Raw genomic sequence first — 17648 nt, 5'->3', positions numbered from 1 at the left:
ATCATAGGCATTCCTTCCTTCTGGTGACTGTGTGTAGATCTCACTGCTGTTTACATAGTGAAAACATTTTCCTGAGGGTGAATCTACCGTATTCCATGCAATCATTCCCTATTTATGGGCACTCAGGTTTTCATTTTGGAGGACTGCTTTTGCTTCGGTCTTTTTGTTTTGTTTTTGCTACAAACCCTGCTGCCACAAATATCTAAAGAGATTTGTTTTCCTAAGAGACCATACCTCTTCCTGGCTTCCTTGTTACATGACCTTGGGCAGTTAACTTTCCTTTCTCTCTAAGCTTCCTCATCAATAAAATGAGTATAATAACAGTCTTTCCTTTTACCTTTCTTGTAACAAATCCAGGAGTATTGACGGAGTGCTTAACATTGCCTGTGATCTTAAGTAAGCATCCAGTTAATGGATGCTATCCTTTCCTACTCTACAGTTTGATCTTCTCTCTCACTCCTGTTTTCTGTTTGTTTGTTTTTTTGCAGGCAAGGAGGTGAACACTGTGTTTATTTGCTTAAATCTAGTAACTGTAAGACACTGGCCCGATTTCTGGCTAGACAAGCAGAAGGCAGTGTTATAGGACGTGGAAAACCCCACTTTGTCAGCCTGGTGATTATTATTTTTTTTTTTTTTTAATACGCTGTCCCTGAGGAACATGATAGAATTTGTTTTACTTCTCATCTGCCAGGAAGTAACCCTTCTGGCTTTGTTAGAAGTGTGGTTTGTAATAATTGTACCCACCCCAGATGGCTCCTGAAAACCCTTTGAAATGCCATCTGCCAGGCGTGTGTCCAGCCGGCAGCCTGTCATTCTGCTAGAAGAAAAGAGGAGGCGGGGTCCCCTCCCCTGCCCTTTTCTCCCTAGCGTCACTGAATGGAGCCTGGTCATGTTGGCCCAGACCCAGGGCGGGTTACTAGGAGGATAACTGGGAGTAAACCTCCTGCTAGCCTGCAGAGTAGAAAGGTTTTGTCTGGGTAATAAACCCTGAAGGTTCCGTGGGTGGAGACTAACCCGCCCTCCACCTCCTTCCCCTGCAGCTCAAAGGCCACCAAACATATTTATTTACACGGGAGAAGAGTATCTACTAGTTTCATTATTCCTCTAAAATGTAGCATTTTTGAAGTTCTTCTGTAATTTTGAATCCTTTCAGGAAATTAAGACCCAGGGGTGACTGTTGCTTTGAAAGGAAATCTGGCAAACTGGTCAATGGCAAAGAGAAGGCGGCTACTGAAGGAGAGGGGAAAACCCATCGTTGTCTGGTTTTGGAAGACCGCAAAAACCCAACAGATCTTTCATTTGGTTTTATTTATCCTCATCTTTTTTTGGGGGGGGCGGGTGGGGTTGGGGGATAGATTAGGTTAATGGATTTATGGTATGGTGCCTGAGTAGAAAGTTGCCATACAGAACACATTTAGGACAGACCCCTTCACAGCAAGTTTCAGAGAGTTTCTGTTCTTGCCCCACACTGGGATTTCCCAATATGGTGGAGACTGTGTTTTCCGAGCAGCCGGATAAACAGCTTTTGTCACCTGGCTCCAAGACAACTCGCCGTCTTCCTTTGCTTCTTCCTGCCTTGCTGACCACTACGTCTTAGTTTTCCTTGAGGGTCTTTCTCAGTTTCTAAAAATTACAAGGTTTTAGTGTTCAACCCAAACCTCTTGCCTTCCTTTTCTACACACGCCACACACTCTCCCTGGATGATCTCTGTCTCTTACCTTCAAATGCCAGTGGTCTGCTGATCACTCCCGATTTTGTGTCCCCGTCTCCACTCTGATCTCCAGACTTACCTGGTCAGCTGTCCATAGCCCTCCGCATCTACATGTGTAATCATCTCAAACTTGACCTGCCCACGAGTGAACTCTTAATGTTTTTCCCCTAGGAACCACTGCCTCCCCTGTCTTCTTGATCTCTGTAAAGGGCACCGGGCCATTTGCCTATTTTGCCCAGGTCAAAGAATGGGATGTCAGTCTTTATCCTTCTCTTTTTCTTACACACTCCCTCCACTCCATCAACAAGTTCTGTCTTCGAAATACAGACCTATTGTGGCTTGGTGAGTTTAATCTGTCTATCCTGTGGACTGTATCACAGCTATTTGTAATATTCACCACGGATGATAGAAATCTGATTGCTTTGCACTACTCCCCACCCTACGATTCTTGTCCGTGCCATGATTTTCTCTCACATGGACCCTGTAATAGCCCCCTCACTGGTTTCATTGCTTCTGTTCTTGCCCACCTTCTCCTACTCCTCTGCCCAAAGCCTGTTCTCGGACAAGCTTCATGATCTTCTTAAAATGAATCAGAGCACCACCCTGCTGAAAACCTTCCAGTGGCTTCCCATCTTCCTTAGGATAAAATATGAAGTGTCTGCTGTGGCTTCCCTAAGGTGTCCCCTTGCTTTTATTTCTAACCTCCTTTCCATTATTCTGTCATAATTACTCTGCCCTTCCCCCAACATACGGAGCCTGTTCCTGCATCAAAGTTCTTGGCCTCCCCACCACTCCCCTACTTTCCCATTACTTTGTCATGGCTCTCACTTTAGGTGGCCACTCCTTAGCCTGCTTTTTCCTAATCCCCACCTAAAATAACTTCCTCCCCCCCCCACCCTGCTTCCTTCTTCCAAGATACTTTAAAAAATTTTTTTCTTAATGTTTATTCTTTTTGGGGAGAGAGAGAGAAAGAGAGAGCATGAGCGAGGGATGGGGAGAGAGAGAGGGAGACACAGAATCTGAAGCAGGCTCCAGGCTCTGAGCTGTCAGCACAGAGCCCTGAGGCGGGGCCTGAACTCATGAACCACAAGATCATGACCTGAGCTAAAGTCAGCCACTTAACCCTCTGAACCACCCAGGCACTCCTCTTCCAAGATACTTGTAAATCCTTTATCAAAAAAAAAAAAAAAAAAAAAAAATCCTTTACCTTACATTGCTCTGAGACACGTTAATCTATATTTCCTGTGGACGAATTGTTTCCACCTGTAATTATATGCTATATTCACATATGCATTTTTTCTTCCTTCATAGTAAAATGTAAATTCCATTAGGTCAGGGGCTTTGTCTTATTCACCAGTGTTTCCTCAGTGCCTGAACTGGTGCTTGCTTTAATTGGGACCTCTGTAAATATTTGAACTATAGCATTCTGTCAACTCATTTCATTCTGACAATGCTATAAACTTTAATATGTGCTGACAATTATTGAGCTAAGCCTTCTGAAAGGTTTACTTCATTCAGTGCACACAACAAACCTATAGCATAGGTACCACTGTTATCCCTAGTTCACAGATGAGGAAACTAAGTAATAACAGAAGCTAAGGAACATGCCCAGGACCACAGGTTGTTGGGAGGAGTGGCAAGCCTTGAACTTACCATTCCCACTGCAGACACCTACTCATCAACAGTATATGGTATTCTTTATGGTTCCTGGAGTACCTGCTCTGTGCCTGATATTGGAGATTGCAATTTAAAGCTTGTAGTCTACCTAAAGGGACTTGTATCATTTGCCAGGTGAGCCAGAAATGGGAAGTTAGGAGATGGTACAAGAGTAGACTTCTGGGGGCGCCTGGATGGCTTAGTCGGTTAAGCGTCCGACTTTGGCTCAGGTCATGATCTCAAAGTCTAGAGTTCGAGTCCCACGTCAGGCTGTGTGCTGACAGATCAGAGTCTGCTTCATATTCTGTATCTCCCTCTCTCTCTGCCGCCCCCCGCCCCCCCCACTCACACTCTGTCTCTCTCTCTCCTTCAAAAAATAAGTAAACATTTAAAAAAAAAATCAAGAGTAGACTTCTGGACACAAGAAGGCTTCTTTACCAGAAAGCTTTAGTATGTGGGACCTGATAAGCAAACGTGTGCAATACAACCATACTGTGGACACTGTGCAACTCTTTAAAACATTCAGATTTCAGATATTGGAAAAATCAGGCTCATTTAAAATGTACTTACCCCGAGTTAAATACGCAGCAAGTGTTGAGGTGTGTGTGGGGTTTTTTTTGTTTTGTTTTTTGTTTTGTTTTTGACTTGAAAGGATTCTGGATAGCCACCATAGGTGTATGGACATGATCATTCACTTAGGCAAGTGATCATAGAACATTAGAGCCGGAAGGTACAAACAGTTGGTTATTTAATTGTTTTAAAGTTTCCAGGATTAGGGGGAAATCCTTGCGTACTAAGTTCCTAGGAATCAAGAAGAATCCCTGCTCATTATGTAGGAAACCTTGACCTTAAAGCATCACAGCTAATGGTGCCTTGCAAAATAAGTTCTGTAGATGCTTCACCTAACTTGAATGTAAGAGCAGAAATCATGTGTTTGGCTCTCTTTTGGTCTTTCCTAATATTTAACATTAGTTCCTAGTACACACTATGTAATGGCTTCTTGGTTGGTTTTCTTCTTTGGTTTGTATGTAAACCACATTCCTTCCTCATTCCTTCCACACTTTTTGTTGAGATTAGGCTAAAATGATAGGTCTGGAGCCTAGCACCTGAGCTGGGTGACTTAAATACTCCAGAGGCCCCGTATGACTCATTAGAAGAATTGTTATGTTCATTAGTCACTGAGCGAATGACCATATTAATTCAAGAGGAGGATTTCCTAGTAAATTCAATGTCCCTTCTTTCCAGTCAGAACTTAGGGGTGGCCTCTTTTCGTCAAACATATCAATTACACAGAGAACAGCAGCATTTTAAACCCTGGGAGATCTCCATCCACCGATCTTGGGTAATTGCGTTTCTCTAGTGATATGTTGATGCAGTGGGTGTCATTTTCTTCAAACGGCTTATTACATTGGAACTTGCTGGATGTACCTCGGAACACAAGAATTGTGAGGCCTGTGGTAAACATATAAACCTCTTAGGCTCTGAGCTTAAGGTGGATAACTTTTTAGTATTTACTGGAGTCCTAAAAGCTGCTGGTTGTGAATATTGTCCGTGTAAAATCCAGTCTGCCTTTTTCATTCAGTGCATTTTAAGAAATGATAAAACTCACCCCAGACTACCCAGCTGTGCTTGGTTTGCTCTTTCTCCCACCTGAAGGTCGCCAGCACTAGAGGGTGGAAGTAGGGATGCTGTGCTGTTAGAACAAAGGTGCCTTGACCAGGTCCCGGTCCGGGCAGATAGGTGGACCCTCGCAGGTCCTCCAGCCTACGGAACAGGTTATGTTAATTACACCTAAATGGGGAACTTCCTGTTTGCATTGACTGATGGTGTCCATTGCATTTATGCAGGCACAACCCGGTCTCCGAGAGAAGGAGAAGTGCCTGGCGTGGACTATAACTTTCTGACTGTGAAGGAGTTCTTGGACCTCGAGCAGAGCGGGACCCTTCTGGAAGTCGGCACCTATGAAGGTGAGCATGTCTATACAACATTGGTGAGGATGCCTCTGCCCTGGGCGCTTTGGAGGATCGGGGCCATTCAGGCATAAGTGTTTTGTGAATAGAGGAGTCTCATCAGCTACAGGAGATTGCAGCTCACCTTAATGTGATTGATGAAATAAGGTGTATGGAGTAAGGCTTTGTGGAGCTCTTCAAAAATAGTTTTGGGGACTTTTCTTCTCCAAGAGTTTTCTCCTTTATTTATTAATTTAAATGTGTGTATCTGTGTGCGTGTACGCACACGCCTTGTTTTTCAGTATGAGCATGTATGGTATTAGAAGGGCGCCTGGGTGGCTCAGGCGGTTAAGCATCTGACTTTGGCTCAGGTTGTGATCTCACAGTTTGTGGGTTCAAGCCCCATTTCGTGCTCTGTGCTGACAGCTCAGAGCCCGGAGCCTGCTTCGGATTCCATGTCTCACTCTCTGTCCCTCCCCTGCTCATGCTCTGTCTCTCAAAAATAAGTAAAAATATTTTAAAAACATTTTTTTTTTAAAAGAAGAGGGCAAAGAGTCATGGTCAGTCACAAAATGTGACCTTATAGATACTGTTTTAAACTTGAAAATGGAATGTCATGTTTTACCGCTAATTGATTTTTAATGCATTTTTTTGAATAGATAATACATGTATATGGTTCATGAAACAAAATATTTCCAAGTATTAAATAAGTAATCTCTCTCCTAAACCTATCTTTATTTGCCTAATTTTACATTCTTCTTTCTCAATGTTACATGCAATGCCATTAGTTTTTGATCACCCTTCTGAAACTTCTTTATGTAAATACAAGGATACATGTGCATGTGTGTATATAAACAAATGTGTTTTGTGCATGTGTTTTTATGTCTCCCCTATTTTACACAAAAGGTAGTGTGCAGTATATGCTGTTTGGTACCTTGGTCTTTTATTTAATAGGATGTCTGATAGTTTTGTTTTTTTTTTTTTTTTTTCCAACGTTTATTTATTTTTGGGACAGAGAGAGACAGAGCATGAACGGGGGAGGGGCAGAGAGAGAGGGAGACACAGAATCGGAAACAGGCTCCAGGCTCCGAGCCATCAGCCCAGAGCCTGACGCGGGGCTCGAACTCACGGACCGCGAGATCGTGACCTGGCTGAAGTCGGACGCTTAACCGACTGCGCCACCCAGGCGCCCCTGATAGGTTTTTGCAATGCAGTAAGAAAGCATTCGTTTTGTATTTTAAATGGCTGTATAATCTCATTGTATCAGTATGGCCATGATTTATTTAACTAGTTCCCTATGGATAAATACTTTTAATGTTTCAAAACACTACCTGCTTAAATAACATGGATATAAATCATTTCACACAAGTGCAAATATGTCTATAGGATGAGATCCCACAAATGGCGTAGCAAGGTCAAAGCCAAATGTGGGGGAAAAATTCAGTGTATGTTTTCTGGAAACATTATTGTAGCTTGATTGTTCTTTTGAGTGTAACTATTTGAGACTGAAGAGCATAATATGATACTATTAACTAGGTCAGATTATTAACTTGGTCAAATTATTATGGTAGGTCTTAGTCATTTTAAAATTTGGATTTATTTAGGTGATCACAGGGGCATTTTCAAGAGTAGACTTAAAAATAAAGGGTACAAAGACTGTTATTTTATTAGGGATATTGTAGCTTTGATGTGATAATAACCCCTGTTCCAGGCAGTGGGTAACAATTAAGTAAGGGTCACGGATCTTTTATATGCTGATTATGGTTTGATATTCTTTGGAGGGGGGAAGGGCAGAGCATTATCTCTGTACCTACTGCCCATTTCCAAATTGTGAATATACATTAGGCTGTGTTTAGATGTTAATCAATTCCTGATTGTGAATTCAGAAATATTTCCCTTGAGTATTGGTAATTATCAATTGTCTTAGTTTCCTGGAAGTGTTGGGATATGATTGGTGGTTAGGAGACTGGAAGGGAATCTGAGAAAGGGTGATTCACTAAGGCCTAGGAGTGAGGTGAGGGAAGAGGGGGGCGGTACTAAGTGGATGTACCAGGAGCCTCTTCAAGGTTGTCTTGCAAATGTGAATGTAGTTGAAAATTCCAGTGGCCCAGACCAGAACAAGTGTGAATCCCCTTTCATTAGCAGAAAGTGAATTGTCCTTATTTGAAATCAGTTATTATGCCCATCTGGGGAGCTTGCATCCCCTCATCTAAAAAATACCCATTTGCATTTTTGGAAAGGTTAAGGGTGGGAATCATGCAATCCCAAAGAGTGTGTGTTGGGTTGAAAAAGAAAAGCATGTGGCATAGACAACCACCTGTCTGGGAAACAAGGAAGCTAACCTCTTTTTATTGAGTTGTTTATATTACAAGTGATATACAGGTGGAGTCCGTTGGTTTTCTCATTTCATTTTTATCACTTTGACAGAGTAGCTGTTATCACCGAATATTTAGACGGGAATGCTAAGACCAAGTAGCAGTTAGGAACATTTTCAAGGTTCAGAGCTGATGTTAGAATACTGGAGCCCAGAACCAAACCCAGCTCAGTTTGACTTTCAGATCTCACACTCTCTTTCCTGAAAACGCTAAGAAAAGAATATCCTGGCTATAACTAAAAAATCGTAGAAATAACTCATCCATACCTTAACCTAACTTCATGCTGGGTAGCAATAGGGAAGCATTTTTCAGAGAGCGTCTGATCATCTCATATAAAACCATCTTTCTGTGAATGTTGGTTGCTCTGTTGTTTTGGAGTTGAAATTTCTTATGCCCAGCATTAATCCATTCCATTTTTCAGCCTTTTGACTGTTCGGTGTGTGTCAGCCTTTGACCTTTTAGCTGTATAATTTTCCTACCATATGAGACAGCTCATACTTTTTTGGAACCAACTGAAGTGTATTATGTTGACTCTTATAAGCTAGAAGCAAAGTGGAATTTTTATTAAATGCCAAATACTGTCGAAGGCATAGAGCTGGCCGGATCTTTGGAGAACTTCCTCTGTCTTTAACTCCCTTGGACCAGCCCGATGGCAGCTGTCTATTGGTCACTAACAAGGGCTCGGGCTGAGCTGCAGCCCCGCCTGAGATTGAATCTCAGCCCCTCCCCTGTGGAGCTGTGTGCCCTCCGGCAAGTCGCTTAATGCTCCGTGTCTCCATTTTCCCTTCGGTAAAATGAGGATAATAATAGTGCTTCCTCATAGGTAGGATTAAATGAGACAATAATTGGAAAGGGCTGAGCACAGTGTCTGACACATGTAAGCTCTCAATCAGCGTTAGCTCTTATATTTACACACACGACTGGTCTGAAATTGCCACCCTGGTGGATTCCCTCCCCCTTCTGCTAGTCAGTAAACCAGCACATTTGCCAGTAAAACATCTTTATTTACTTCCCAGGTATTCACCGTCTTTTTGTCTTCTCAGATTGTTTTCCTCTTGGCATGTCCTGGTTCCAGAGAGAAAAGTCTAGCATAACAACACAAAATACTCCTTTTTTAAGAAAGCTTACTTGTTTTTGTAAGTGATCTCTACACCCAACATGGGGCTCAGACTCAGGACCCTGAGACAAAGAGTTGCATGCTCCTACAACTGACCCAGCCAGGTGCCCCCATAAAACACTCTTCAGGGCAACACACTTTGATCATTTTAAGTAAAAGTAATACATGTACATGATGGAATACTTCATATAGTGAAGAACATAAACCTACTCCAGTCCAAGTTGCTTCTCTTCCTCCCCATGGAGATCCACTGTTAAACAATTTAGTGTAGAGATTTAGAAAAGGTAGACACAAAAAGCTTGTAGGTAGTACTCTTGTTTATTTCTCTCTTCTTGCCCTTCCCAGTCCACAGTTCTTGGGAATCTTTCTACATTACCCGAAAGAGTTCTGCCTCCTTCTTTTAAAATGCTACACAGTATCCCAGTGTATGCTGACCAGTCCCCTGCAGGTGGACATTTAGGATGTTACCCCCACTCCCCATTATGGTTTGGAAGCATGGTTGCCATGAGCTCTCCTGAAAAAGTATCTCAATACACTGTTCTGAGCGTAACTCTACAGTAAGTTTCTGGTCACGCAATTTTGAAGCAAGTCCTTCTAGGCATGCACAGTGCACTTCACCAAGTATTTATTGAGCATTTGCTTTGCATCAGATGTTGTTCCATGGCATCAGGTGTGATATGCAGGGTGGAAAACCACAGCAGCTGTGCCTTTGAAGATGCTTATGCTTTTTGGTGATTTATTTTTGCCAGTACTTGTCCAGCAGGTACTGTGTGCTGAGTACTCATAAGTGGGTTTTATGCACCAACTCACTTCATTACCCATCAATCATAAGAGGTAGGTACCATCGATTCCCCATTTTACAGAAGAGGAGTATGAGACCCAGAAAGGCCAGTTATCACATGGTCAGCCAGGAATAGAGCTGGGATCCAAACCCAGGCGGCCTGGCTCCAGGGTCCATACTCTGCCCCTTAGTCTTAAGAGGCAAATTAAACACTTTCTAGAGAAGTGGTGCATGTTCTGAGAAGGGAACTCTAGGGTTCTCCAGAAACATACAGCAGGGGCACTGCATCTAATTTCATATCAGAGTAGACCCCCTTGAGGAAGTGGCAGTTGGCCAGGGGACCTCATGGGTTCAAGTGAGAGACTCGGGGACATTGTTTCAGTTTGGGAATTAGCCCCGGCTTCAAGGCCTGAATCCAGAGAGAGCAAGTAGGATGAACCGAGAGAATGTCAGAAAGTTGGTCCTGGAGAAGGAGGGGCAAGGAACCATCTCCTGCTTCCTTTAGAACCAATGCAATCCAACAAATATTCCTTCAGTGATGGAAATGTTCAGTATTCTCAGCTGTCCAACATGGCAGCCACTAACTGCATGTGGTTATTGTGACTGAAAAATTGAATTTTAAATTGAGTTTAGTTTCAAGTAAGTAGTCACGTGTGTCTGGTGTCTGCCATGTTGTGTAGCACAGCTCTAGAACGAAAGCGTCTTCAGGGAAAGACGAGGACCTATTCCAGAAGACCCTTCCCTTCTCATTCAGCTGATTTCATTTTATTTATTTTTTGTTGTTGTTATATCTATTTTTTAACATTTATTCACTTTTGAGAGACCAAGATTGAGCAGGGGAGGCACAGAGAGAGAGGGAGATACAGAATCCAAAGCAGGCTCCAGGTTCTGAGCTCTCAGCCCAGAGCTCGACGTGCGGCTTGAATTCACAAACTATGAGATCATGACTTGAGCCCAAGTCAGATGCTCACCTACTGAGCCACCCAGGCGCCCCTCATTCAGCTGACTTCAGAGAGCTAAGCACATGTTTCAAAGTTAAGCTCCCTTAAAAAAAGGATAATTTTGAATCCTCCCAAAGAGGATGTTACTACAGAGCAGTGGTGATCTTCTTTTGTGGCTATATTCAGTGACGTGTGAAATGGCAGACAAGTAGAGTGAAGCACTAAAACCTCAGAGCCTGGTAACTGTCAGCACAGTCCTTGATGTCCAGTATTTCTTTGGGACTTGGAGTTGCAGGGTTGTAGGTTTTAAAGCTGGAAATGCAGTAGGGTCGTTTCTTCAGAAGATAGAACTGAGATCTAGAGAGAGAGACCGGTCTAAGACACTAAAGGGCGTTGGGACAAAGCCTGGACAAAGCCTGTCCCCCAAGTCATGTCACAGGCAAGACTGGGATGCCAGTATTTCCTATGTCTGCTCCCTGGAAATAGATCCCTCTTTTGTAGACTGTATTGCTAGTTTGTTTATTCAGTTGTTTACTCGTTAAAAATAAAATGCTGAACAAAACCAGATATGATCATTGTCCTCATAAGTCTCAGAGTGCACAAGGCACATTATTTATATAATCAAGGGAAGAAATCTACGGTTGTGAGTGTTCTAGGGTCAATAAAGAAGGCTATAGGTTGGGGAGATTTGATCTCTGTGGAGTTGGGAAAAGTTGCGCCCGTAGAAGTAATAATTGAAGTAAGTTCTAAGGGTTGAGCTGGAGTTAGGTTGCTAGATTTAACCAAAAAAAAAAAAAAAAATAGAACATCCAGTCTTGCATTGCATCTGGCAACCCTAGTTGGAGTTAGGTTTGGACTATGTTGGTGTCGGTAGTGGTGGTAATGATGAGTTGACTGAATCTCGAGAGTTTTATGTGATTAAAAAGCTGGCCTTGGTAGTGCATCAGTTATCATAAGAAGGAGGCAGAAGGTGCAGGTGACAATAGTCCTCCTGGCATGACCCCTAGTTGCTGCCTTGTATGACTGGATAGATGCTGGTACGTCTGCCGAGATAAGAAACTTCGGAAAAGGCCAGGTTTGGTGATGGGGCTAGGGGCCGCATGATGAAACTTTCCATGTCCCACCAGCTCTAATGCTGAGAATAGCATTTACACCAACAGAGTGGAGGCCCCTCCTGCCTCTATAAGGAGCCTAACCATTGTCCCTCACAAAGCACAGAAGTTCTTAGTGGAGCTCATGAATTGATCTCTGCTTTGCAGTTTGAGCCAATTCCTTATTCTGTCGTGAGATAGATGCAACATCAAGACAAAGAACACAGGAATAAATGTGTCTCTCCTCTCTGGCTCATCTTCCTAATTGTAGCACCGAAGTAATGTATGTGATATGGTGCTGGAAATAAATCAGCTGCACCATCTCCCTTTGCCTGGCTTTTCTTGCTTGTTATTTTTTCTTGTTGACATTTTCACTCAGCAAGACAGGTTGCTGCCTCAGCGAGCCCTTGGGACTTCTCTAGGAGAGAGTTTACAAGGGATGAACTATTCAGTGGGGTGGTTCCAAACATGCCTGTTTTACAAATGCCTCTGGGTAGAAGAGGCTGATTATACACTTTGAGCCTTGCAAAGGTTCTCCCTCAGCATGGAGGTGCAGTGCCAGAGTGACATTTCAAATTGGAGTTATGGGTTGCATATTTCTGCATGTTAATTAGGAGGAGGGATGTCAGCATTCAGTCATGTGATTGTTTTGCTTCCTAGAAGGTCTACAAAAAAGCAGCTGCCAAGGGTATACTTTTTGGGGACACAGAGATAAAGCAAGGGTGAAGAGAGTTCTTGTTTGTCATTGAGGAGAACGAGACCGTCTGGAGTCCTGTTCTTTGGCAGGCCTTGGAAGCCGTCTGTTAGGATAAGCTCTGTTGGCAGACTGCAGCGTGGAATGTTCTCTGTTGATAATGAAAGTAACCAAAGGGAATCTGTGCTGCAATTGGCTGTTCCTCTGCATGTGGAGATGAAGAGGCTCGTGCCAGGGTGGTTTTGCTGAATTCCCTGCTTAGAGATCCCCAGAGATTCCCGGAGTTGGGAGCATAGACGCTGGGGACAGACAAATGTGTGTGTAAATGCCACTCATCAGTTACACACTGTGTGAATCTCATCTTCAACTGAAAATGGGAATATTGATGGCATTTTTTTCCCATAGGATTATTAATAAAGATGAGAGTAAGTAAATGTATGGGTGGTGACAAGATAGGTGCACAATAAAGGTAAATTTTGGTTAGTGTTCTTTAAATATATGTTTTGGTAACAGTCTACCCTCTTCTACACTTTAGGGCTTCTATCAGCTCACAACACTGGGTGCAATTTAAGACTGCTAGGGTTCATTACATGCTAACATTGTTCCAGGCACAATGGTGAGTACTTGGTACACGTTACCTAATTTGATCTTCACAAAAAAACCTGTTAGAACTGTTGTTATCTTTCTACCATGAGAACTGAGGCTGGAAAGAGAGAGGTCCCTTACGTTGCTCAGGGTCACAGAGCTATTAGATTACCCTCTCTGGTCTTACAGTCAAAGCCAAATGACAGTGGCAAGAATAAACATCTAATTATAAGACATTGGCTTATCGTTCGGTGCGTGCAAATCCTAGTTTTGTAGGGTGGAGCGGGTAGGAAAGGGAAGAGTAAAAAGAAAGTGATGGGCGTTTTATGAATGATACCATCCCGTGCTGAGCAAGCAAATGGAAGGTGCAGCAGTGGGGATCTGAGGTCACTGAGGTGTATCTGATGGACCAGGAAGAAACTGCCGTGAGTCATGCTATTAAAAACCAGATCCACAACAGAGGTATGGAGGCCTGTCCCGGGCTGGAATTCGAGTGTGCTGTCTCTACTTGTTGATTTACTCATTCTCAAAGAATTCCTGATGACCGTATGTGCCTGGTACTGCATTCGGCCTGGCGATGCATTGGTGCATGAAAGTAGATGTGGTTCCTGCTCTCGTGGCACTTGTGGTGTAGAGGTAAGGACACAGAGTGAGGGGCACCTGGGGTGGGGGGCTCAGTCAGTGGGGCATCCGACTTCAGCTCAGGTCATGATCTCGCTGCTCGTGAGTTCAAGCCCCGCATCGGGCTCTGTGCTGACAGCTTGGAGCCTGGAGCCTGCTTCAGATTCTCTGTCTCCCTCTCTCTCGTTCCTTCTGTCCCACTCACGTTCTGTCTCTCTCACTCTCAAAAACAAATAAACATTAAAAATAGTTTTAAATAATAATAAGAAAAGATTATAGTGGGGACACCATGGTGCCACAGTCACTTAGGCGTCCAACTCTTGATTTCAGCTCAGATCGTGATCTCAGGGTTCATGAGTTCGAGCCCTGCATTGGGCTCCATGCTGACAGTGCAGAGCCTGCTTCAGATCCTCCGTCCCCCTCTCTCTCTTCACCTCCCTTGCTCACTCTTTGTCTCTCATAAATAAAGACAAATTTTAAAAAAAACAGGTATTGATTAATTAAAACATCTGATAATTACAACCAAGGCCATTGGGAAGGACAGGTACATGGTTCCCTGAGGACACTTAAGGGTAGCTTTGATCTAGTTGGTGGGGTGAGAGATACAGTCTCTGAGGACAAGTAGGTGGTCATGGCATGACCTTGAGGCCAGACAAAAACAGATACGCTGAATGTCTGTGGCCTTATGTGCTATTTGTACATCTCTGCTTTATACATAAAAGAGTAAGGCTTTTTACCCCGCTGTACCCCAAAGAATTAAGCCTGTTTTGTCCCCATGGGTGTGATATTGCCCCGTGAAAATGTGTACTATAGATTCCCAGCCATTGGTAGTCACTACTCTCCCGTTCTGCTTATGTTCAAAAGCGTGTCCTGTAGGAAGAGGACAGACAAGTGTCTTCCTGCCCCCACCCCACCCCCATATGCAATTTTAAACTGGGGGCCAAAAACTTAAATGCTATTGACCCTGGACCAGCCAGTGACTCTAAGGCAGGCATTTCTGCTACTCTTGGCCTCTGCATTCCTCATCTACCGAAGAGGAATGCTATTCTCTGATCTGGCTACCTCTGCTCTCTATGCAAAGGGAGGTTCGGTGTCCCCTGAGTACTTGTTAGAAATTTAGAATCTCGGGCCCCACCCTGATCCATTCAATCAGAAAGAATCTCCACGCAATAGAGTTTTATTGTTTGCACGGTGTTTAAGGAAACTGATGTATACCATACACAATATTTGTGAAGATCATGTTTTAGTTCCGTTTTTACATCTTATTTCTAGTGTCTACCACAGTGCCTGGCCAAAAACAAACAAACAAAGCAACAGGTTCCCGGTCAGGAAATGAATGAATGAATACTAAATTCGTACAAAGCGAGAGGCTGTATAGACTTGATTCATTCTGGCTTAAAACTCAGGGTTACGGTCCTCTTTAAATATTTTATCCAGCTCTAAAAATTGATTTGCAGTTCCCATGAGTTTTTAAATGCATGTCAGAAAATATTTTTCTTTGACGTGGTCATGGCCAAAGAGTGTGTCTGTTAATTAAGGCCAGCAGTGGCTTCCTCTCCTGTCTTCCCTTGCCCTCTCCTCCCTCCCCAGTCACCGTCTCTGTTAAGTTTATTGTAAAGGCAGTTCCAAAAATAGCAGCAGAGACACATGCGTTCCCACTCGGGAGGGAGCCTGGCCACCTCAGGAAGCACATGTTGGTGTTGGCTAACGTGGAGACTGTAGGAGAGTCAGGCTCCTGTTTCCTGGAAACTGTGAAGTCTGCCAAGTAATAACCCAAATTAATTTTTTAATCATTTATAATTCTTGAGATGATTTTTATTTAATACCGTTAAGTGATCCATGTATATCCCTCACAGCGAGTCTCTTGTGCATACTCTCTGTAAGTTGGTGCTTCTAGCATGGCCAGGTCGGGCCTGACGATGACCACCATGGCATCTTGATAAGGCAGGGAGTTTGCCAGAAGGGGAGAGTTGTAGGGGAAGTGCCCAGGGACTAGGCAGCTAGATTTGGAGAATGAAGAGGGTGGGTGGAGGCAATGGAGCCGGTGGTGACTAGCCAGTGGCAAGTGCCCCACCTGCCTTGCCTGTCCTTCTGTGGTAAAGGCACATGGATTACGGCATAACCCCACCCACCAGAAGTCCAGGGACTGAAACCACATTCATCCAGGGATCACTAACACCCATCCGAGCTATTGAGGCTGTTTTTTGTGTTTTTTTTTTTTTTTATTTTTATTTATTTCTTTTGAGAGGGAGAGAATCCCAAGCAGGCTTCACAGCAGAGCCTGATGCAGGCCTTGAACCCATGAACTGTGAGATCGCGAACCCCAGAGTCAGATGCTTAACCGACTGAGCCACCCAAGTGCCCCAAGGCTGTTTTGAAGTTTTAGGTTTTCTTCCTTCCCTCCTGAGTCCAGGCTACTTTGTGCGACCATACCTTCGCGTGGCATCAGCCTTGATTGGGGCCAAGATATTTGTCCAGCAAGAGCAGGGACACACAAGGGTAGAACAACTTCTCTCCAAAAATCCTTAATGCAACAAGTGTACTCCACGTGACTTGGCTTTGGTCACGTACTTGTCATCAACATTACCTGGAAGAGATGGAATCCGAGGAACCAGAGTTTATATTTGCCAAGCAGCACTTCTCAGTATATCCAGATTTGAATCAGAAACATTCCATTTTTTGCAGCACCTGGCTGGCTCAGTCAGTCGAGCGTGTGACTCTTGATCTCAGGGTTGTAAGTTCAAGCCCCACGTTGGGTGTAGAAATTTCTTAAAAATGATGAAATCTTTAAAAAAAAAGAAAAGAAAGATTCCATTTTTATGTTAGTGACTAATTCAAATTACTTTTTTAATCTATGGGAAAAACATATCTGTGAAGGAAAGTTGACCTTATGTAATTAGAAAACCACTAATATAAGCTTTTCTATAAAGTTCGCAATCAACAAGGAAAATAAATGCTGGAGAGATCTAATTACACCATCTCCCATTTATAACCCCTTATAGTTTATAGGGTACCTTCCAGCAAGTTAAATAATTTGACCTTCACGATCATCCTATGAGGTCGCTAGGCCTGGGGCTGTCATTTATGTCTTAGAGAGGAAGTATTAAACTGAGTGTAAAAAACTTGCCAAGGTTGTTTGGTCTCTGGCACATTTTGCCTGAGTAAAGGAATAGTACCCAGTTGTCATGTCCCAAGCACTCCAGATACACTGTCTGATTAACCCTTCCAACATGGTGGAATGAGCTCACTTTTTAACAAAAAATTTTGTTTTTACATTTATTTATTTTTGAGACACAGAGAAACAGAGCACACGTGGGGAGGGGCAGAGAGAGAAGGAGACAGAATCCAAAGCAGGCTCCAGGCTCCAAACTGTCAGCACAGAGCCCGACATGGGGTTCGAACCCACAAACCATGAGATCATGACCTGAGCCAAAGTCGGATGCCCAACCAACTGAGCCACCCAGGCGCCCCAGGAATGAGCTCATTTTAATGATTAGAAACAAACTATCAACACTTAAGTAGTGTTTATTGAGTGTCAGTGTAGTAGCAGACTTTCATGTGGGTTAAAGACTTTTAATGGACCATCTTATTTTATCCTCAAAACAGGTGCTCTCGATACAAACGAGGTATTTTTAGAACCCTAATTTTACAGAAGGGGACGATGAGGGGTTGTTTCTGTTTTTTGTTTTTGTTTTTGTTTTTAATGGCTAAACGCCTAGGATCACAGAGTCAGTTAGTGGTGAAGCAAGGATTTGAAGGCAAACTGTCTCTTTACCGCTTCGGTGGGCCGCATACTTTTCACGCCTATACCTCAGATTAACCTGAATGAGATGACTGACCCGAGACACTTTGTCTTCTATGACGGTAACTGCATGTGGTTCAGCATAATAATATGTACTTATTTTGTGTCCAGTATTAATTTTCAGAAACAGGAAACAACTGTGAATAAATGGATTATTTGGGGAGTTTATCGTTGCTTGGAAATAATTTAAGAAAGACTGCACTTGAAAACTTGGGAAAATCCACACCTGTTTGTCAAATTTAGGTAGAACTTTTCTTTGCCCAACATTTATTTTTGTCATTAACTGAAGATGTCTAAGTTTTCATTGATTTTTTTTTTTTTTTAA

The 17648-nt window shown here is 43.2% G+C and overlaps 1 protein-coding gene across 1 annotated transcript in view; it reads left to right on the top strand.

Moving 5' to 3' along the window:
* MAGI1 (membrane associated guanylate kinase, WW and PDZ domain containing 1) overlaps positions 1 to 17648 on the top strand; it is a 635623-nt gene that overhangs the window by 503619 nt on the left and 114356 nt on the right. Inside the window, 1 exon segment of the mRNA XM_030307184.1 lies at positions 5215 to 5334. Within this exon segment, the coding sequence (XP_030163044.1) occupies positions 5215 to 5334 (120 nt within the window).

The sequence above is a fragment of the Lynx canadensis genome, chromosome A2 (genome assembly GCF_007474595.2).
Source record: "Lynx canadensis isolate LIC74 chromosome A2, mLynCan4.pri.v2, whole genome shotgun sequence".
NCBI lineage: Eukaryota > Metazoa > Chordata > Mammalia > Carnivora > Felidae > Lynx > Lynx canadensis.
The sequence above is the reverse complement of the archived record's forward strand: the minus strand, read 5'-3'. Positions and strand labels throughout refer to the sequence as shown.